The sequence below is a fragment of the Oncorhynchus mykiss genome, chromosome 6, assembly GCF_057628025.1.
Source record: "Oncorhynchus mykiss isolate SJ-2025 chromosome 6, ASM5762802v1, whole genome shotgun sequence".
Lineage (NCBI taxonomy): Eukaryota > Metazoa > Chordata > Actinopteri > Salmoniformes > Salmonidae > Oncorhynchus > Oncorhynchus mykiss.
This window is the reverse complement of record NC_143027.1, coordinates 8,225,001-8,248,017: the sequence shown is the minus strand read 5'-3', so window position 1 is coordinate 8,248,017 and position 23,017 is coordinate 8,225,001. Positions and strand designations below refer to the sequence as shown.

The following is a 23,017-nucleotide window of genomic DNA, read 5'->3' as shown; positions in this document are numbered from 1 at the left end:
CTTCCGGGTTGGATGCGCGCTGTGTTAAGAAGCAGTGCAGCTTGGTTGGGTTGTGTATCGGAGGACGCGTGACTTTCAACCTTCGTCTCTCCCTAGCCCGTACGGGAGTTGTAGCAATGAGACAAGATAGTAGCTACTAAAAACAATTGGATACCATGAAATTGGGGAGAAAAAGGGGTAAAATTCAAAACATATGGACAGTAACATAGCGTGGATAATTGGCACCCTATTTCTCAATATTGTGCACTACTTTTCATCAGTGCCCTGTGCCAGGAGTGGACAAAATAAATGGAATAGGGAGATCATTGAAATAACTTTTTTGGGGGGGTCCACACTAACTAAGACAGCTGTGAATACTTGTAGCTACATCCTGGTATCTATTGAATTGGCTGCTTCTACTCTCTGGCCATATTCAGGAATGTGATGGGAGGCCAGGACAGGCCGAGGCGGCAGATGCCTGGGAACGCTCGGGCCTCCGATATCACAGCCGAAGTAACACCTGCTCCTCACTCTAGAGGGAAAAAAAGAGTGTGAGAGAGAGAGAGAGCGAGAGAGAGAGAGAGAGATAGAGAGACAGAGAGAGAGAGAGAGAGAGACAGAGAGAGAGAGAGAGAGAGAGACAGAGAGGCAGAAGAGAAAGGGAGAGAGAAAATGGGTGGTGGGAGAAAGAGAGCGAGAGAAAGAAAGAGAAATAAAAAGATTGACAGAGGAAAGCAAGTCTCTTTGATGATAACAAGTCCAGTGTTAGAGGGACTGACGGACTGAGGGAGACGTCGAGGGAGAGCGGTGGTGATAAGCAACTAGGAGGATGAGAGGCAGAGACACAAGCTTCTTATCAGATCTCCTCCTCTGTGTCTTAATTGTGGAAATGCGAAGCACAGTAATTAAATCACCCACGGGAGATCAGATTCTGATTGCCGTCTGCGTGTTCAGTGAGATACACGTGAGAGTGAGGGAATGAACGTTGTCGTGTGTGTTTTTTTTTTTGCTGAATAGAGTTTGTCTTATCAGATTGCAAATTGCGAGCAATTGCTCTTGTAGAATGATTCATCAAGGATTTGTTTTACTGTCCACGCGAGACACTCGAAGGATATCTCCCATTGTTTCACTGCTGTCCGCGCTAAATTATTTTTCACTTTCCGCTCTGATTCCAATTTCCAATTGAAGTCACCAGAGGAGGCTGGTGGGAGGAGCTATAGGAGGACAGTCTCAATCTAATGGCCGGAATGGAATCAATGGAACGTCATCAAACAAATCATACATATGGAAACCACATGTTTGACTCATGTTTGACATTCCAGCCATTACAATGAGACTGTCATCCTACAGCTCCTCTCACCAGCCTCTTCTGGAGGTCACGCAACATGTGCACGCACCCACACACACACACACACACACACACACACACACACACACACACACACACACACACACACACACACACACACACACACACACACACACACACAGACACACACACACACACACACACACACACACACACACACACACACACACACACACACACACACACACACACACACACACACACAGACATTGCATGTCTACACACCAACCTATTCAGCACAATGGACAGTGTGACTACAGCACTGTACAGTACGGCCTGACCTGGATCCTTTGTCAGCAACCAAACCATACAGCCTTGCTGCCTGTACATACAGATCGGCTGTGTGCATCACAGCATGGTGTAAAAGCACAGCACACTAGATGAAAATCTAGGATTTTGACCCAGGAGTTAAAACACATTTCAACCCTTGTCACCAGGGAAATTAAATAATTGTGTGTCTGCCTTTCTCTTACAGATTTTGACCAAGGCGAGTGTGGCAAAAACAAATTCTGAATCTGTATGATCAGCTAGACATTCAGAGAACCTCATTTCAAAGCTTTTAGAGACAACATAACCAATGATATGTTTAGGATAGAATTACCCTTTCCTCTCCTTGTTATTTCAACATGCTTCACTGCTCTAACAGAGAGGTGATTATCTGAAACGGACTGCCCTCTCCCGAGTGTCCCTTCCCTGACCCCTAGAATGAGATGTTCACACAGCATTGAATGGACCGTGAAGTCAATGCCGAGTAGAGGTGGCAGCTGACCGCCCAAGCTCTGACACGGTTCGGCGTGTATCCCACGGCAACGAACCACTGCTGCTAATGTTAACCACCAGGGTGTCATTAAGTATCCAAGGCCACATTAATCTATCATCACATCAGAGATAGAGAGATCGAGAGGGAGGACAAAGGAGGGAGGGAGGAAAAAGAAAGATGATGTTTGAGAGAGGTCATGAACTTGTTAGGGGGAGTGAAGGACTAAAATGGGAGGAGACAGATCGAATGCCATAATCAACAACTAGGACAATTTCAGGTAACGTGTGGAAAATTGTCTCAAATGCCAACGTGATCACTGGGGAGCACCGAGTTAGATTAGGGTGGAATCGAAAATGACAAATCTATGCTTTCTCATCTGGGCTCAGTGGCTAAACGTTCAACAGTGCACTTCTTTCTCAGATGTTACCTGGTCAAGACTGCACGGTGTCCATATTAGGACTGCCTCTATCTCAGTAGGACTTGTTTTCAATCTCAGTAGGACTTGTTTTCAATCTCAGCAGGACTTGTTTTCAATCTCAGCAGGACTTGTTTTCAATCTCAATAGGACTTGTTTTCAATCTCAGTAGGACTTGTTTTCAATCTCAGTAGTACTTGTTTTCAATCTCAGCAGGACTTGTTTTCAATCTCAATAGGACTTGTTTCAATCTCAACAGGTGTGAGGCATGTAACATTCATAACATTGTATAATTTAGTCATCAGCATAAAAACATATTCCTCATTATTGATCGTTTGATTATGTTTTACATTATGAACATAGATAGTTTTCACCCCATTATGTTATCCTTCTTAAACGACCCCTATAGAGTAAAGTGGGGCCTGAGTATTGCATGTACAGTAGTAATGACAGCCTTACGGGTGAATGGCACTCGATAATTCCAATCCTTCTCTTCACACTGTTCTGTTGTTGCTCTGGGTTACAGTTTCCCCTCGGTTCAGATCTAGAATCAGATTCCCCTCACCAATCCTAACCTTAACCATTAGCTGAGGAAAATGCAAAACTCACCCAGGATCTCACCATGTACATCTTGAACAGAACACATGGAGAAAGATCATTTTGAAGATCACTTTTGAAAAATCTAATACTCATATTTGTGTGAAATTCAGAAACCGTTGGTGACAGGTAAATGCTGTGTGTGAAATTCAGAAACCGTTGGTGACAGGTAAATGCTGTGTGTGAAATTCAGAAACCGTTGGTGACAGGTAAATGCTGTGTGTGAAATTCAGAAACCGTTGGTGACAGGTAAATGCTGTGTGTGAAATTCAGAAACCGTTGGTGACAGGTAAATGCTGTGTGTGAAATTCAGAAACCATTGGTGACAGGTAAATGCTGTGTGTGAAATTCAGAAACCGTTGGTGACAGGTAAATGCTACGTGTGAAATTCAGAAACCGTTGGTGACAGGTAAATGCTACGTGTGAAATTCAGAAACCGTTGGTGACAGGTAAATGCTGTGTGTGAAATTCAGAAACCGTTGGTGATAGGTAAATGCTGTGTGTGAAATTCAGAAACCGTTGGTGACAGGTAAATGCTACGTGTGAAATTCAGAAACCGTTGGTGACAGGTAAATGCTACGTGTGAAATTCAGAAACCATTGGTGACAGGTAAATGCTGTGTGTGAAATTCAGAAACCGTTGGTGACAGGTAAATGCTACGTGTGAAATTCAGAAACCGTTGGTGACAGGTAAATGCTACGTGTGAAATTCAGAAACCGTTGGTGACAGGTAAATGCTGTGTGTGAAATTCAGAAACCGTTGGTGACAGGTAAATGCTACGTGTGAAATTCAGAAACCGTTGGTGATAGGTGAAATGCTACACGTGGGATTCCAAGAGGCATCCATGCAAGGTGGCAGCTAATACTGCTCATACTGATTCTTACTGTACTGCTCATACTGATTCTTACTGAGGCCTGTAGAAAAACACCCATCATGCTACAACGGACACACCACAACAAACGTGGGGCTTGAAAGCCACAAAAGGTCACACACTCATACGTTCATACACACACACAGTGCACACGGGCCACTCATGTCACAAACACGCACGCACACACACACACTCATACACACACACGCACACACGCACACACGCACGCACGCACATACACACACACTCATACACACACGCACACACAAACACACACACACACATACACACACACACACACACACACACGCGCACACACGCACGCACACACACACGCACATACACACACACTCATACACACACGCACACACACACACACACACACACACACACACACACACACACACACACACACACACACACACACACACACACACACACACACACTCACACACTCATAACCGCCAGGACTCTGCTTTGTGCCCTCTCAGGTGTCTCCTGGCTGTGATACAGTCCTTGTGAATGGGAAGGAGATGCGTGGTAGACAGTCTCTGATGGTCAACTTCACCTACCTGTACCTGAGCACCCAGCTGGAGCTGACTGTGTGGGTGCCTCGTCTGCCCCTGCAGATGGACGTGTCTGACACGGAACTCAGCCAGGTCAAGGGATGGAGGGTGCCCATCTTTTCCAACAAGAGGTGAAAAGAGAGAGAAAGAGAGAGAGAGAGAGGGGGAGGGAGGGATGCAGGGAGGGAGGGAGAGAGGAGGGAGAGAGGAGGGAGAGAAATATGGTGCGTATGAGTGTGTATTCCTGTTCCATGTACTATTCTAAATGTTTTACCTGCATGTGGGTTTGGGAAATGATGTGTTGTTTTGGGCATGGTGTGTGTATAGGGCTTTATTTTCTACTGCAGGATGTGGGTAGTAAGTGTGAAACAACACTATGGAAAAGAAGCCAGCACTTCCTGCTATTTCCTGCCAGGTCAAGGTTTTGACTGATACAGCTGTTACTAAGGACGACTATTATTAGGTCATATTCTTGCATCACTCACTGCTCACAGCTTCTGACATGCATGTACCTACAGCAGACTAGGCATAGGCTTACTGAATACATCTGTCAAGCCATGGCACATTGAAGCATTGGACGCCTTCTTTCCCCATTTAGTCGCAAGTACATGTTATGGTCTCGCTCTCAAGGTTCAATTTCATGTTGCTCTGTCATGTGATTCCATTTGGAGCCCGAGGTGTGAGGGGAGGAGGGTGCTGCTGTTGTTACCGCCAATGTCTGCCTGTCTGTCTGCCTGCCTGTCTGCCTGCCTGCCCAGCCAACGACCTTCATTCTCTCTGCAGGGCCCATTTTTCAATTTGGCCAATTTTTGTTTCCCTGCCTTTAAAGACGGCCCCCCCACCAGTCACCACACCGAGGCGCCTAGCCCTCTGGGAAATGGGGCAGGATTCCTGTAATCTCACCAGTGTTTTAGACACAAGGAGGGTGGGTGGTGGTGGTGGTGGTGGTGGTGTTGGGGGTGGGGGGGGGGGGGGTGGTTGTTAAAAGATGTGTGTGGTCACATAGGTTTTTGTAAGTGGTTTTTCATCTTCATTCCATTACACAGAGCTGAAAAAACATCTGAAACTCCAGATGCTGCGGAGTGAAGATTCTAGACATCAAACCATTACTGTGCTTTTTGAACAGGCTTTTCCAGTGGATGAATGTTTTGCCAGCCTACTGGTGTTAGCATGAATAGCATGTGCTGCAGGGGCAGTTGGTTCATGACCAACATCTCTATGTCCCTCTTCCCCCTCCGTAGGCCCACCCGCGACAGTGAGGATGACGAGGATGATGAGAGGAAAGGCAAAGGCTGCACGCTACAGTACCAGTATGCCCTGGTGAGGGTGCTCACCCACTTTGTAGCGGAGCCAGCAGCCCCTGGCGGGGAGCTAGTCTACATGCTGGGGGTGGACTGGCAGGCAGACATCACAGACCTGGTTCTGGACTACCTGAAGGTGGAAGACCCACGCATTGCCCGGCTGCTGGAGGGACGCGTCCTGATGGGCAAGGACCTGGGCATCACCACTATCCAGGTACACACTTAGCCCACTGAGCTAAAGCCTAGGCCTCATCCCCATCCAGGTACACACTTAGCCCACTGAGCTAAAGCCTAGGCCTCATCACCATCCAGGTACACACTTAGCCCACTGAGCTAAACTCTGGGCCTCATCACCATCCAGGTACACACTTAGCCCACTGAGCTAAACTCTGGGCCTCATCACCATCCAGGTACACACTTAGCCCACTGAGCTAAAGCCTGGGCCTCATCACCATCCAGGTACAGACTTAGCCCACTGAACTAAACTCTGGGCCTCATCACCATCCAGGTACACACTTAGCCCACTGAGCTAAACTCTGGGCCTCATCACCATCTAGGTACACACTTAGCCTACTGAGCTAAAGCCTAGGCCTCATCACCATCCAGGTACACACTTAGCCCACTGAGCTAAAGCCTAGGCCTCATCACCATCAGCGTGGTTCCCAAAACATCTTCCGCTACACAGATACCATGCCGTCCAAACCAGATCTGAGAGTGACACTTTGTAGACTTAACCAGTGAATGAGATCTGCAGGGAACTGTCTAAGTCACCAATCATGGCCGTCTCAGTCACCAACCATGGTCGTCTCAGTCACCAATCATGGTCGTCTCAGTCACCAACCATGATCGTCTCAGTCACCAACCATGGTCGTCTCAGTCACCAATCATGGCCGTCTCAGTCACCAACCATGGTCGTCTCAGTCACCAACCATGGTCGTCTCAGTCACCAACCATGGCCGTCTCAGTCACCAACCATGGCCGTCTCAGTCAATAGCCATGGCCGTCTCAGTCACCAACCATGGTCGTCTCAGTCACCAGCCATGGCCGTCTCAGTCACCAACCATGGCCGTCTCAGTCACCAGCCATGGTCGTCTCAGTCACCAACCATGGCCGTCTCAGTCACCAGCCATGGTCGTCTCAGTCACCAACCATGGCCGTCTCAGTCACCAACCATGGTCGTCTCAGTCACCAACCATGGCCGTCTCAGTCACCAGCCATGGCCGTCTCAGTTACCAACCATGGTCGTCTCAGTCAATAGCCATGGCCGTCTCAGTCAATAGCCATGGCCGTCTCAGTCACCAACCATGGTCGTCTCAGTCACCAGCCATGGCCGTCTCAGTCACCAACCATGGTCGTCTCAGTCACCAATCATGGCCGTCTCAGTCACCAACCATGGCCGTCTTAGTCACCAGCCATGGTCGTCTCAGTCACCAACCATGGTCGTCTCAGTCACCAACCATGGCCGTCTCAGTCAATAGCCATGGCCGTCTCAGTCACCAATCATGGCCGTCTCAGTCACCAGCCATGGCCGTCTCAGTCACCAATCATGGTCGACTCAGTCACCAGCCATGGCCGTCTCAGTTACCAACCATGGTCGTCTCAGTCAATAGCCATGGCCGTCTCAGTCAATAGCCATGGCCGTCTCAGTCACCAACCATGGTCGTCTCAGTCACCAGCCATGGCCGTCTCAGTCACTAACCATGGTCGTCTCAGTCACCAATCATGGCCGTCTCAGTCACCAACCATGGTCGTCTCAGTCACCAACCATGGCCGTCTCAGTCACCAGCCATGGCCGTCTCAGTCACCAATCATGGTCGTCTCAGTCACCAGCCATGGCCGTCTCAGTCACCAACCATGGTCGTCTCAGTCACCAACAATGGCCGTCTCAGTCACCAACCATGATCGTCTCAGTCACCAACCATGGTCGTCTCAGTCACCAGCCATGGCCGTCTCAGTCACCAACCATGGCCGTCTCAGTCACCAACCATGGCCGTCTCAGTCACCAGCCATGGCCGTCTCAGTCACCAACCATGGCCGTCTCAGTCACCACATTTTACGCCAATTGAACATTTATGGTAAATTCTGGAGTGGTGCCTGAGGCAACATTTTCCACCACCAACAACAAAACACCAAATTATGGAATTTCTCACGGAAGAATGATGTTCTATCCCTCCAATAGAGTTCCAGACACTCCAGAATCTATGCCAAGGCGCATTGAAAGCGTTCTGGCTCGTGGTGGCACAATGCATTATGAAGACACTATGTTGGTGTTTCCTTTATTTTGGCACATACCTGTATACCAGTTCCTTTCCAAAACATCAGCTGTCTGTTTATATTTGCACATAATATTTTTTTTTGTGGAGTAATGGCATGATTCCCACATCAAAAATCTGATTGAAGGGCTCCCCCCCCACAAACATAGCCATGTTGATTCATTCCCTTGCAGCACGGCAGCCATAAGCTCTCACACAACATCATTACGAACTCAATTAGCTGTCAGATTTGGGCTGTAATCTCACTGGTGATGGTATAATGCTGAGAGCACAGCATCATTCTTGGTGGCCTCATTACCGCTTTTCAATAAGACAATACGACCAGCAAAGAATAAATAAATGAAGGCGACAAAACAACTTCCAGTCGTTTAGCTGTCACACCAGAAGCCCCTTTGCCATTGGCCCATGAAAAGATGACGTCACACGTCCCATCCATCGTCCTAATTACATTCTCTGAGCAAGAGAAGACAACACTCCAAACTACTTTTATGTGTTAGCATATCTGCTGTTCCTTAATGGATTTTTTTTTGCCTGTGTGTTTTGTTTGTTTGTGTGTGTGTGTGTGTGTGTGTGTGTGAGTGTGTGAGCGCATGCTCACTTAAGTCTTCAGAAGTGATTTTGCAGCTCAAATTAAATTGCGTGACGATGAACAAGTACGCAAAGGCAATCAACGTTGGTTGAATCACACTGGTTGAATCACGCTGGTTGAATCACACTGGTTGAATCACACTGGTTGAATCACACTGGTTGAATCACGCTGGTTGAATCACACTGGTTGAATCACACTGGTTGAATCGTGGAATAGACGTGGAATTGATCTCTGTGCCCAGTGAGAAGTGTGTTTAAGGAGGTAGCTGGGGGAGTGTAACAGTTTCTGGAAACATCTGGGTGTGTGTCACACCCATCCAGCCAGGGACCGGAGCCTCAAACATCCACGCAGCACGGAAATCCCACAGATGGCTCTCTAACACCAATATAATTGAAACTCCAAAGACTTGGGATGGGAATTTCTACTGAGTTGTCCCTCGTTGCTGGCTATAAGCCGTCAGGACTCTTCAGATTTTTTGATGTTTCAATTTCTCCTTCTCCCTCTCCCACTACCTCCTCTCTCTCTTTCTCGCTCACACGGAGAGAGAAGTCCCAGTGGTGTCAATCAACAAGGGGCGGCCTGCCGTGGTGGTGAGGGGAATCAGCTTGACTCTGACATGTTTGTTCCCCGATATCTTTTTACACCAATCACATTCAGCTGTCTTCTGGCGCACAGCAATTTTGTTAAAGGCTGTTCCTAATCTCTGGTCCCTGTCTATTCTTTAGGCTAAATTGTCATGATTGAATGTTGACATGTTTAAGTATACAGTATGGCTGGTGAGTGTGAGACAGACAGGAAGTGGCCTCTGAAGTATATGAACCCCCTGCAGTCTGAAGAGAACACCCTGCAGCCTGAATAGAACTCCCTGTAGCCTGAATAGAACCCCCTGCAGTCTGAATAGAACCCCCTGCAGTCTGAATAGAACTCCCTGCAGTCTGAATAGAACTCCCTGCAGCCTGAAGAGAACCCCCTGCAGTCTGAATAGAACCCCCTGCAGCCTGAATAGAACCCCCTGCAGCCTGAAGAGAACCCCCTGCAGTCTGAATAGAACCCCCTGCAGCCTGAAGAGAACCCCCTGCAGTCTGAATAGAACCCCCTGCAGCCTGAAGAGAACCCCCTGCAGTCTGAAGAGAACCCCCTGCAGTCTGAAGAGAACCCCCATGCAGCCTGAAGAGAACCCCCTGCAGCCTGAATAGAACCCCCTGCAGTCTGAATAGAACCCCCTGCAGCCTGAATAGAACCCCCTGCAGTCTGAATAGAACTCCCTGCAGTCTGAATAGAACCCCCTGCAGCCTGAAGAGAACCCCCTGCAGCCTGAAGAGAACCCCCTGCAGTCTGAAGAAAACCCCCTGCAACCTGATGAGAACCCCCTGCAGTCTGAAGAGAACCCCCTGCAGTCTGAAGAGAACCCCCTGCAGTCTGAAGAAAACCCCCTGCAACCTGATGAGAACCCCCTGCAGTCTGAAGAGAACCCCCTGCAGTCTGAAGAGAACCCCCTGCAGTCTGAAGAGAACCCCCTGCAGTCTGAAGAAAACCCCCTGCAACCTGATGAGAACCCCCTGCAGTCTGAAGAGAACCCCCTGCAGTCTGAAGAGAACCCCCTGCAGTCTGAAGAAAACCCCCTGCAACCTGATGAGAACCCCCTGCAGTCTGAAGAAAACCCCCTGCAACCTGATGAGAACCCCCTGCAGTCTGAAGAGAACCCCCTGCAGTCTGAAGAGAACCCCCTGCAGTCTGAAGAAAACCCCCTGCAACCTGATGAGAACCCCCTGCAGTCTGAAGAAAACCCCCTGCAACCTGATGAGAACCCCCTGCAGTCTGAAGAGAACCCCCTGCAGTCTGAAGAGAACCCCCTGCAGTCTGAAGAGAACCCCCTGCAAACTGATGAGAACCCCCTGCAGTCTGAAGAGAACCCCCTGCAAACTGATGAGAACCCCCTGCAGTCTGAAGAAAACCCCCTGCAACCTGATGAGAACCCCCTGCAGTCTGAAGAGAACCCCCTGCAGTCTGAAGAGAACCCCCTGCAGTCTGAAGAAAACCCCCTGCAACCTGATGAGAACCCCCTGCAGTCTGAAGAAAACCCCCTGCAACCTGATGAGAACCCCCTGCAGTCTGAAGAGAACCCCCTGCAGTCTGAAGAGAACCCCCTGCAGTCTGAAGAGAACCCCCTGCAGTCTGAAGAAAACCCCCTGCAACCTGATGAGAACCCCCTGCAGTCTGAAGAGAACCCCCTGCAGTCTGAAGAGAACCCCCTGCAGTCTGAAGAGAACCCCCTGCAGTCTGAAGAGAACCCCCTGCAGTCTGAAGAGAACCCCCTGCAGTCTGAAGAGAACCCCCTGCAGTCTGAAGAGAACCCCCTGCAGTCTGAAGAGAACCCCCTGCAGTCTGAAGAGAACCCCCTGCAGTCTGAAGAGAACCCCCTGCAGTCTGAAGAGAACCCCCTGCAGTCTGAAGAGAACCCCCTGCAACCTGATGAGAACCCCCTGCAGTCTGAAGAAAACCCCCTGCAACCTGATGAGAACCCCCTGCAGTCTGAAGAGAACCCCCTGCAAACTGAAGAGAACCCCCTGCAGTCTGAAGAGAACCCCCTGCAACCTGATGAGAACCCCCTGCAGTCTGAAGAAAACCCCCTGCAACCTGATGAGAACCCCCTGCAACCTGATGAGAACCCCCTGCAGTCTGAAGAGAACCCCCTGCAGTCTGAAGAGAACCCCCTGCAAACTGAAGAGAACCCCCTGCAGTCTGAAGAGAACCCCCTGCAACCTGATGAGAACCCCCTGCAACCTGATGAGAACCCCCTGCAGTCTGAATAGAACCCCCTGCAGTCTGAAGAGAACCCCCTGCAACCTGATGAGAACCCCCTGCAACCTGATGAGAACCCCCTGCAGTCTGAATAGAACCCCCTGCAAACTGATGAGAACCCCCTGCAGTCTGAATCGAACCCCCTGCAGTCTGAAGAGAACCCCCTGCAGTCTGAAGAGAACCCCCTGCAGTCTGAAGAGAACCCCCTGCAGTCTGAAGAGAACCCCCTGCAACCTGATGAGAACCCCCTGCAGTCTGAAGAAAACCCCCTGCAACCTGATGAGAACCCCCTGCAGTCTGAAGAGAACCCCCTGCAAACTGAAGAGAACCCCCTGCAGTCTGAAGAGAACCCCCTGCAACCTGATGAGAACCCCCTGCAGTCTGAAGAAAACCCCCTGCAACCTGATGAGAACCCCCTGCAACCTGATGAGAACCCCCTGCAGTCTGAAGAGAACCCCCTGCAGTCTGAAGAGAACCCCCTGCAAACTGAAGAGAACCCCCTGCAGTCTGAAGAGAACCCCCTGCAACCTGATGAGAACCCCCTGCAACCTGATGAGAACCCCCTGCAGTCTGAATAGAACCCCCTGCAGTCTGAAGAGAACCCCCTGCAACCTGATGAGAACCCCCTGCAACCTGATGAGAACCCCCTGCAGTCTGAATCGAACCCCCTGCAGTCTGAAGAGAACCCCCTGCAGTCTGAAGAGAACCCCCTGCAAACTGATGAGAACCCCCTGCAGTCTGAATCGAACCCCCTGCAGTCTGAAGAGAACCCCCTGCAGTCTGAAGAGAACCCCCTGCAAACTGATGAGAACCCACAGTATTTCTTTGCATACATTTTTCTACACAAAATATCACATTTTGTGCTGTAGTTGTAATTAAAAAATATATATATTTTAAAGAATTTTGTATTTCATTGGACAGAGAAGAGATACTGGTAAAGCTAGACAGAGAGTTTGGGGCCGTATTCTAAACCACGCCGACACCAGCTGACTTGCTGTAGATGGGGACGCTAACCTCTTACAGTGGTATCCAAATCAAATCAAACTGTGTCACATGCGCTGTATACAACAAGTGTAGACCTAACCGTGAAGTGCTGACTTACAAGCCCTTAACCAACAGTGCAGTTCAAGAAGAGATAAGAAAATATTTACCAAAAAAACATGAAAAATAACACAATCAATTCTAAATTTCTCTCCATGTAAAACAATATAACCAGTGTGGTTGTTTTTTGTTGTTGTGGTTGCTAGGTCCTGTCCCCTTTGTCCGACTCTATCCTGGCAGAGAAGACCTTAACGGTGAAAGATGACAAGGTGACCATCACAGACCTGGGGGTCCAGCTGGTGGCGTCTATAACCATGAACATGCAGTCAGGCAGCAACCAGGCCATCGCACTGACCACTACCGCCCAGGACCTGCTGCACAGCCCCAAACAGGTCACTACACACACACACACACACACACACACACACACACACACACACACACACACACACACACACACACTGACCACTACCGCCCAGGACCTGCTGCACAGCCCCAAACAGGTCACCACACACACACGGCTTAGGGTTATTGTTAGGGGTTTGGGTAAAAGGTTAGGGTTAAAGTTAGGTTTAAGGGTTAGGTAAAATAGGATTTTGAATGGGAATCAATTGCTTGGTCCCTACAAGGATAGTAAAACAAACATTTGTGTGTGTGTTTTAGCTCATGCATGCGTGTCTGTATGTGTGTGCAGATGTTCACACACACACAAACGTAACCCTCCCATACACACACACACACTCACACACACACACACAACGAATGTTGAGTCAAGAAAAACATTGTTGTTATATTCAGAGAATGCCAAGGCCCTTTTCAATTGATCAAAAATGTAAAATAAAATTTTCTCAGAGCAGGATTTGTGACTGTACTGTATATACATGTAATACGCAGCACTGAGCCAATAGATACAATACTACTGTATAAATACAGGGCACATACCCACTTTGTGCACAGACATACTGCACATATGCCTCAGGTTAAACGATGAATGAATGAATTAAACATTCTCTAGTAGTTTGAAAATGTAATCCAAAATAATTTCGCTTAGACCTCAGGCACATCTTCCAGTGAAAATATCCAAGGAAAAAACATCCTTCTCAATCTATGATGCTCATGTCTCTGTAGTTTCTCTGGTGAAAACATATACCTGTACTGTGTATACTGATCTACAGTGTACTATATGCACGTGGCCTTGGGTAATTATATCTCAGGGTTTTATTTTCATTCTCTGGTGAAAACATATACCTGTACTGTGTATACTGATCTACAGTGTACTACATGCATGTGGCCTTGGGTAATTAAATCTCAGGGTTTTATTTTCATTCTCTGGTGAAAACATATACCTGTACTGTGTATACTGATCTACAGTGTACTATATGCATGTGGCCTTGGGTAATTATATCTCAGGGTTTTATTTTAATTGGCATTAAACAGTAATTGTTATTAACCTGCAGTTCCTTATGTATTGCTTAGTTTCTATTTATCTCTCTGTTGTCAAGGGGGGGGGGGGGGGGGGGGTAAGTTGTTGTTTCCAACATAGACGCTTAATTACTTTTCTGGGATGGTTTAGTTGTAACTGACTAATTAAAGAATTCTTTCTGGATTAAAAAGTAATGGAGTTTTCACTTTTATAGGTGTAAATTAATACTTTAATGAGGTGTGAGGGAAGACAAACACTTTTGGCTTTGCTTTGTTATAAATCACACAATTGTATAGAATGTTTAACAACCCAAATTCAGTTACTTGCCAGAATATTTTCCCATGTTATTGTCAGGCCTAATAGAGGCTGAGGCCATCCATTCCATTGAGATTGAGATGGCTTTTAGCTGCCAAGGACAAGAGAAAAACGGAGCCTGGGTCGTAGTGACTCACTCTGTCTTGTCTTTCTCTCTCTGTCTCTCTCTCTCTTGTCTGTCTCTTGTCTGTCTCTTGTCTCTCTCTCTGTCACTCTCTCTCTGTCTCTCTCTTTCTCTCTGTCTCTCTCTCTCTCTCTGTCTCTCTCTCTCTGTCTCTCTCTCTCTCTCTCTCTCCATCTCTCTCTCTGTCTCTCTCTCTCTCTGTCTCTCTGTCTCTCTCTCTCTCTCTGTCTCTCTCTGTCTCTCTCTCTCTCTTTCTCTCTCTCTCTCTCTCTCTCTCTCTCTCTCTCTCTCTCTCTCTCTCTCTTTCTGTCTCTCTTTTGTTTTATTTTCCTTTGGCTTCCTCTGCTTCTCCAACCCACACAGGAAGCTGTCATCAGCGCCTGGATCCAGTACAGTGACGGCTCTGTAACTCCCCTCGACATCTACGACCCCAGAGACTTCACGCTGAGCGCCACCTCCCTGGATGAGGCGGTGGTGTCCACCTATCAGGAGCAGCCACTGCGCTGGCCCGTGGTGGTGGCCGAGGGTGAGGGCCAGGGACCGCTGGTCCGAGTGGAGATGGTCATCTCCGAGACCTGCCAGAAGTCTAAGAGGAAGAGTGTCCTGGGTATGGGTGTGGGCAGCGTCAGGGTCAAGTTTGGCCAGAACGACGTGGAGCTGAGGGGCCAGGACGAGGGAGAGGGCGGGCTGGATAACAGCACCAGCGACCAGAGACAGAAGGGCCTGGAGGGAGACAAGGCTGGATCGGACGGCTGGAAGCACACCAACGCTGCTTCAGACCGTGAGGAGGGCGCCATGAGGAAGACTAGCACCACCACTAAGACCGCAGTCACCCACCGGGCTGGAGGCAACAAGCAAAGCAGTGGGGGCAACAACCGGGGGACAGGGGGCCAGAACGCCCCCGTGGACTACACCAGCTTCCCTGCCCAGGTGGACGTACCGGGAGGCGCGGAGAGCGACCTGTCTCAGACCCTCCGGGGCTTATCCGACCTGGAGATTGGCATGTACGCCCTGCTGGGGGTCTTCTGCCTGGCCATCCTGGTGTTCCTCATCAACTGTGTGAGCTTTGCCTTCCGCTACCGTCACAAGCAGCTGCCCGCGCTGGAGCAAGGCAACATGAACCACGCCCACGACTGGGTGTGGCTGGGCAACGAGGCCGACCTGCTGGAACACCACAGTGACCAGCGCCAGTCGCCGCACCAGGACGAGTGCACCACCATCATTGATCGGAGTGAGGGCTACGAGGAGAGCAAGTATCTGCTCAACGGAGGGGGTAATGTGGAGGTGCAGAGGACCTCCACCCATGGTCAGACCCTCCCCCGCTCCCTCTCGGAGCCCCGGCAGTGCGCCGGCAAGGATCCGGCAGGCAAGGCAGAGCCTCTCAACAACTCCCCCAGTGCTGCCAAGCGCAAGCGGGTTAAGTTCACTTCCTTCGCCACAGTGCTGCCTGACGATGGGGGGCCCTACACTAACTCCATCCTCATTGGCAACGAGGACGATATCAAGTGGGTGTGCCAGGACATGGACCTGGGTCCATCGGCAGAGATCAGAACCTACATGGAGAGGCTACAAGACAATCTGTGAGAGAGAGAGAGAGAGAGAGAGAGAGAGAGAGAGAGAGAGAGAGAGAGAGAGAGAGAGAGAGAGAGAAAGAGAGAGAAAGAGAGAGAGAGGTGGGTAGAGAGAAGAGAGAGGTGGGTAGAGAGAAGAGAGAGGTGGGTAGAGAGAAGGACAGGGGATAGGAGAGAAGGTGACCAGGAAGAGAGGACAGAGGGTCGGTATGGGGAAGGACAGGGGATAGGAGAGAAGGTGACCAGGAAGAGAGGACAGATGGTTGGTATGGGGAAGGACAGGGGATAAGGTGACCAGGAAGAGACAACAGAGGCTGGGTAGAGAGTGACCAGGAAGAGAGGACAGAGGCTGGGTAGAGAGTGACCAGGAAGAGAGGACAGAGGCTGGGTAGAGAGTGACCAGGAAGAGAGGACAGAGGGTCGGTATGGGGAAGGACAGGGGACAGGAGAGAAGGTGACCAGGAAGAGACGACAGAGGCTGGGTAGAGAGTGTCCAGGAAGAGACGACAGAGGGTGGGTAGAGAGTGACCAGGAAGAGACGACAGAGGGTGGGTAGAGAGTGACCAGGAAGAGACGACAGAGGGTGGGTAGAGAGTGACTAGGAAGAGACGACAGAGGGTGGGTAGAGAGTGACCAGGAAGAGACGACAGAGGGTGGGTAGAGAGTGGCCAGGAAGAGACGACAGAGGGTGGGTAGAGAGTGACCAGGAAGAGACGACAGAGGGTGGGTAGAGAGTGACCAGGAAGAGACGACAGAGGGTGGGTAGAGAGTGACTAGGAAGAGACGACAGAGGGTCGGTATGGGGAAGGACAGGGGACAGGAGAGAAGGTGACCAGGAAGAGACGACAGAGGCTGGGTAGAGAGTGTCCAGGAAGAGACGACAGAGGGTGGGTAGAGAGTGACCAGGAAGAGACGACAGAGGGTGGGTAGAGAGTGACCAGGAAGAGACGACAGAGGGTGGGTAGAGAAAGAATAGAACAAAGAAGGAAGAGAGGGTTGCAAATGGTTCTAGACAGTAAAGCTAGAGAGTGAAGATATATGGGCAGTGTAAATTCACAGAGAACATTAGCTCTGAGGACATATTGAACAAATATGTGGTCAGACAGCAGTGCAAATGAACAGACATGAACTACAGAGTCACATAGAATTAGCCTACCATGTAAGTGATTCCTGAGTCAGAAATTGATTTATTTCATTGTAATCGTCTTTATATATTTATAACAACATTTGTTTAGGTCTGAAGTAATACACATACAAATTATATTATGTATTGTGAAATTGTTTTGCCTCGCAGACATGGCAATTAAACCTTGCATCATGGCAATTTAGAATATAATTGTCATATTTCAGAAAATGAACATGACATATGTTGGCATACCAGTCTTACACAACAGCCTGTGCTGTCAATACTCTCAATTCTCAATTGCCAGGAGATACTGTAAAGGTCATTTTTTGAACTGTGAATTTCTGGAAGTCCGTGCTCCTTCTTTTCTCTTGGGATTATGTCCTCCTACTCAGAGTAAATGCACAACAACACAGTACTATCTGGCTCTAACCCTTGAACCCTGAAGTTGTCATCATCAGCGCACACAACCTGTGTGAAACAATATTTTTTTAAACTATGTCACAACAACAACGACATGTATACGAAGCCAAGTGTAGAGAGTGTGATTTGGACAGTGTGAGGACAACTCTGTAGTTTCCCCAATCAACGCATTGTTCTGGAATTCTGAGTTCTAATAGGGGAGTCTGGGAAAAAAATGTTATTCCAAGACTCCAAGACAAAGGTATTCACTTGCACAATGGACAGAAACTGAAAGTAGCCAATGGAGGTTGTTCTCCTGTTAGTCTAAACTAGCCTGACCCTGGCCTCTTGTACCTTGTATCTGGACAGGAATGCAAAGACTGCACAACAGGCCGGGGACCTCCACAGAGCAAGACAGGGCTTTCCAAACCCTGGATGTGGATGTACGACTGAGGATGGGATCTAATGTAAACTATGTCCTGTAGGACTACAAACACCAGAGACTCTGTGGTGTTCAGTACACTACAGAACCCTAACAGGACCTAAGACAGTGGAGTGTCATGTCCATCAGAGTATGTTGTTGTGTCCCCCCCCCCATACATTTTTGTCAGGCTGTGCATTTATGAACATTGGAACATTAACCGACCCCACCCCCATGTTTCTTCCTCATCTGACAGATTCTTATGTTTGATTTTGAAAAATGTGAAAGATCTGTCGTTCCCTTCCCCTGTTGTTTAATTTATTTGATGGTCAGCAAGGAGAGCGAGAGAGGAGCATCAGCTCTCGTTCAGCTCAGTGAGAGAGGAGCATCAGCTCAGTGAGAGAGGAGTATCAGCTCTCAGTCAGCTCGGTGAGAGAGGAGCATCAGCTCTCAGTCAGCTCAGTGAGAGAGGAGCATCAGCTCTCAGTCAGCTCAGTGAGAGAGGAGCATCAGCTCTCAGTCAGCTCAGTGAGAGAGGAGCATCAGCTCTCAGTCAGCTCAGTAAAAGAGGAGCATCAGCTCTCAGTCAGCTCAGTGAGAGAGGAGCATCAGCTCTCAGTCAGCTCAGTGAGAGAGGTACATCAACTCAGTGAGAGAGGAGTATCAGCTCTCAGTCAGCTCATTGAGAGAGGAGTATCAGCTCTCAGTCAGCTCAGTGAGAGAGGAGTATCAGCTCTCAGTCAGCTCAGTGAGAGACGAGCACCAGCTCTCAGTCAGCTCAGTGAGAGAGGAGCATCAGCTCTGTCAGCTCAGTGAGAGAGGAGTATCAGCTCAGTGAGGGAGGAGCATCAGCTCTCAGTCAGCTCAGTGAGAGAGGAACACCAGCTCAGTGAGAGAGGAACATCAGCTCTCAGTCAGCTCAGTGAGAGAGGAGCATCAGCTCTCAGTCAGCTCAGTGAGAGATGAACACCAGCTCTCAGTCAGCTCAGTGAGAGAGGAGCATCAGCTCTGTCAGCTCAGTGAGAGAGGAACATCAGCTCTCAGTCAGCTCAGTGAGAGAGGAGCATCAGCTCTCAGTCAGCTCAGTGAGCGGAACATCAGCTCAGTGAGAGAGGAACATCAGCTCTCAGTAAGCTCAGTGAGAGAGGAGCATCAGCTCTCAGTCAGCTCAGTGAGAGAGGAACATCAGCTCTCAGTCAGCTCTGTGAGAGAGGAACATCAGCTCTCAGTCAGCTCAGTGAGAGAGGAACATCAGCTCTCAGTCAGCTCAGTGAGAGAGGAGCATCAGCTCTCAGTCAGTTCAGTGAGAGAGGAGCATCAGCTCTCAGTCAGCTCAGTGAGAGAGGAGCATCAGCTCTCAGTCAGCTCAGTGAGAGAGGAGCATCAGCTCTCAGCTCAGTGAGAGAGGAGCATCAGCCTTCAGTCAGCTCAGAGAGAGGAGCATCACCTCTCAATCAGCTCAGTGAGAGAGGAGCATCAGCTCTCAGTCAGCTCAGTGAGAGAGGAACATCAGCTCTCAGTCAGCTCAGTGAGAGAGGAGCATCAGCTCTCAGTCAGCTCAGTGAGCGGAACATCAGCTCAGTGAGAGAGGAACATCAGCTCTCAGTAAGCTCAGCGAGAGAGGAGCATCAGCTCTCAGTCAGCTCAGTGAGAGAGGAACATCAGCTCTCAGTCAGCTCTGTGAGAGAGGAACATCAGCTCTCAGTCAGCTCAGTGAGAGAGGAACATCAGCTCTCAGTCAGCTCAGTGAGAGAGGAGCATCAGCTCTCAGTCAGTTCAGTGAGAGAGGAGCATCAGCTCTCAGTCAGCTCAGTGAGAGAGGAGCATCAGCTCTCAGTCAGCTCAGTGAGAGAGGAGCATCAGCTCTCAGCTCAGTGAGAGAGGAGCATCAGCCTTCAGTCAGCTCAGAGAGAGGAGCATCACCTCTCAATCAGCTCAGTGAGAGAGGAGCATCAGCTCTCAGTCAGCTCAGTGAGATAGGAACATCAGCTCTCAGTCAGCTCAGTGAGAGAGGAATTACAGCTCTCAGTCAGCTCAGTGAGAGAGGTACATCAGCTCTGTGAGACAGGAACATCAGCTCAGTGGAGAGGAACATCAGCTCAGTGAGAGAGGAACATCAGCTCAGTGAGAGAGGAACATCAGCTCAGTGAGAGAGGAACATCAGCTCAGTGAGAGAGGAACATCAGCTCTCAGTCAGCTCAGTGAGAAAGGAACATCAGCTCTAAGTCAGCTCAGTGAGAGAGGAGCATCAGCTCTCAGTCAGCTCAGTGAGAGAGGAGAATCAGCTCTGTCAGCTCAGTGAGAGAGGAGCATCAGCCTTCAGTCAGCTCAGAGAGAGGAACATCAGCTCTCAGTCAGCTCAGTGAGAGAGGAGCATATGCTCTCAGTCAGCTCAGTGAGATAGGAACATCAGCTCTCAGTCAGCTCAGTGAGAGAGGAACTACAGCTCTCAGTCAGCTCAGTGAGAGAGGAACATCAGCTCTGTGAGACAGGAACATCAGCTCAGTGGAGAGGAACATCAGCTCAGTGAGAGAGGAACATCAGCTCAGTGAGAGAGGAACATCAGCTCAGTGAGAGAGGAACATCAGCTCAGTGAGAGAGGAACATCAGCTCTCAGTCAGCTCAGTGAGAGAGGAACATCAGCTCTAAGTCAGCTCAGTGAGAGAGGAGCATCAGCTCTCAGTCAGCTCAGTGAGAGAGGAGCAGCAGCTCTCAGTCAGCTCAGTTAGGGAGGAGCATCAGCTCTAAGTCAGCTCAGTGAGAGAGGAACACCAGCTCAGTGAGAGAGGAACATCAGCTCTCAGTCAGCTCAGTGAGAGGGGAGCATCAGCTCTCAGTCAGCTCAGTGAGAGAGGAACACCAGCTCTCAGTCAGCTCAGTGAGAGAGGAGCATCAGCTCTCAGTCAGCTCAGTGAGAGAGGAACATCAGCTCTCAGTCAGCTCAGTGAGAGAGGAGCATCAGCTCTCAGTCAGCTCAGTGAGAGAAGAACACCAGCTCTCAGTCAGCTCAGTGAGCGGAACATCAGCTCAGTGAGAGAGGACCATCAGCTCAGTGAGAGAGGAACATCAGTTCAGTGAGAGAGTAGTATCAGCTCTCAGTCAGCTCAGTGAGCGGAACATCAGCTCAGTGAGAGAGGAACATCAGCTCTCAGTCAGCTCAGTGAGAGAGGAGCATCAGCTCTCAGTCAGCTCAGTGAGAGAGGAGCATCAGCTCTCAGTCAGCTCAGTGAGAGAGGAGCATCAGCTCTCAGTCAGCTCAGTGAGAGAGGAGCATCAGCTCTGTCAGCTCAGTGAGAGAGGAGCATCAGCCTTCAGTCAGCTCATTAATAGAGAGGAGCATCAGCTCTCAGTCAGCTCAGTGAGAGAGGAACATCAGCTCTCAGTCAGCTCAGTGAGAGAGGAACTACAGCTCTCAGTCAGCTCAGTGAGAGAGGAACATCAGCTCTGTGAGACAGGAACATCAGCTCAGTGAGAGAGGAACATCAGCTCAGTGAGAGAGGAACATCAGCTCAGTGAGAGAGGAACATCAGCTCAGTGAGAGAGGAACATCAGCTCAGTGAGAGAGGAACATCAGCTCAGTGAGAGAGGAACATCAGCTCAGTGAGAGAGGAACATCAGCTCAGTGAGAGAGGAACATCAGCTCTCAGTCAGCTCAGTGAGAGAGGAACATCAGCTCTAAGTCAGCTCAGTGAGAGAGGAACATCAGCTCAGTGAGACAGGAACATCAGCTCTCAGTCAGCTCAGTGAGAGAGGAGCATCAGCTCTCAGTCAGCTCAGTGAGAGAGTAGCATCAGCTCAGTCAGCTCAGTGAAAGAGGAGCATCAGCTCTGTCAGCTCAGTGAGAGAGGAGCATCAGCTCTCAGTCAGCTCATTAAAAGAGAGGAGCATCAGCTCTCAGTCAGCTCAGTGAGAGAGGAACATCAGCTCTCAGTCAGCTCAGTGAGAAAGGAACTACAGCTCTCAGTCAGCTCAGTGAGAGAGGAACATCAGCTCTGTGAGACAGGAACATCAGCTCAGTGAGAGAGGAACATCAGCTCAGTGAGAGAGGAACATCAGCTCAGTGAGAGAGGAACATCAGCTCAGTGAGAGAGGAACATCAGCTCTCAGTCAGCTCAGTGAGAGAGGAACATCAGCTCTAAGTCAGCTCAGTGAGAGAGGAACATCAGCTCAGTGAGACAGGAACATCAGCACTCAGTCAGCTCAGTGAGAGAGAAGCATCAGCTCTCAGTCAGCTCAGTGAGAGAGGAACATCAGCTCTAAGTCAGCTCAGTGAGAGAGGTACATCAGCTCAGTGAGACAGGAACATCAGCTCAGTGAGAGAGGAACATCAGCTCAGTGAGACAGGAACATCAGCTCTCAGTCAGCTCAGTGAGAGAGGAACATCAGCTCAGTGAGTCAGGAACATCAGCTCTCAGTCAGCTCAGATGAACACTCACACAGAGGGAACAGTGGAAGTGCATTGTAGATTGTAAGATTGCAATATTTATATATAAATGTATTACAGAGAAGTTGATGTAAATAAAATGCTTCAGAGTGCTAGTTGATAAGAGCAGGTCACTAGCCAACATGAGGATTTTGGTACAGTTTACAGTGGAAAGGGAGGTATGTTATACACAGTATTTCTACCGTTGCCATGTTAAAGTGTTTATTTTTTATTTTCGTGGTTCTTTATGGTTCAGTTCAAGATGTTGAATCTAAGTGCTTGTAATTGTACAGGGTAAGAATTGGTTTGCCTCTCCATTCAGATGAAAGTGGTGGCAAATCTTACACACCAAATCCAGAGCTCGTACTTACAGAGGTAGGCAACTCCAGTCCTCGGGGGCCTGACTGGTGTCACACGTTTTCTCCATCCCCAGCAAACACAGCTGATTAATCAAATGTCATTCTAAACTGAACATCATGATTAGGTGAATGTTGGAGTCAGGGGTGTTAGCTGGGACTGGGACAAAACTGTGACACCAATCAGGCCCCCCGAGGACTGGAATCGCCCATCCCTGTTAAACATAGAGAGTAGAACATAGGCACAGGAATGGAAATCAGATTCCAGCGATGAGAACTGCGTAGAGACAATTATA

General features: G+C 49.3%; 1 protein-coding gene and 1 long non-coding RNA gene across 2 annotated transcripts in view; both read left to right on the top strand.

Annotated features, from left to right (window-relative positions):
* LOC110525218 (transmembrane protein 132C) overlaps positions 1-16,077 on the top strand; it is a 423,209-nt gene extending 407,132 nt beyond the window's left edge. Inside the window, exons 6-9 of the mRNA XM_036979350.2 lie at positions 4,483-4,688; positions 5,799-6,072; positions 12,770-12,955; positions 14,789-16,077. Of these exons, the coding sequence (XP_036835245.2) occupies positions 4,483-4,688; positions 5,799-6,072; positions 12,770-12,955; positions 14,789-16,009 (1,887 nt within the window). The 3' untranslated portion in view covers positions 16,010-16,077. The remainder of the gene's footprint in view (positions 1-4,482; positions 4,689-5,798; positions 6,073-12,769; positions 12,956-14,788) is intronic.
* A 3,533-nt stretch (positions 16,078-19,610) lies between these two features.
* Positions 19,611-23,017, top strand: part of LOC118964839 (uncharacterized) — a 4,059-nt gene continuing 652 nt past the window's right edge. The window contains exons 1-2 of the long non-coding RNA XR_016496500.1: positions 19,611-22,220; positions 22,265-23,017. The exon at positions 22,265-23,017 is cut by the window's right edge and continues 652 nt beyond it. This is a non-coding gene — a long non-coding RNA (uncharacterized LOC118964839). The remainder of the gene's footprint in view (positions 22,221-22,264) is intronic.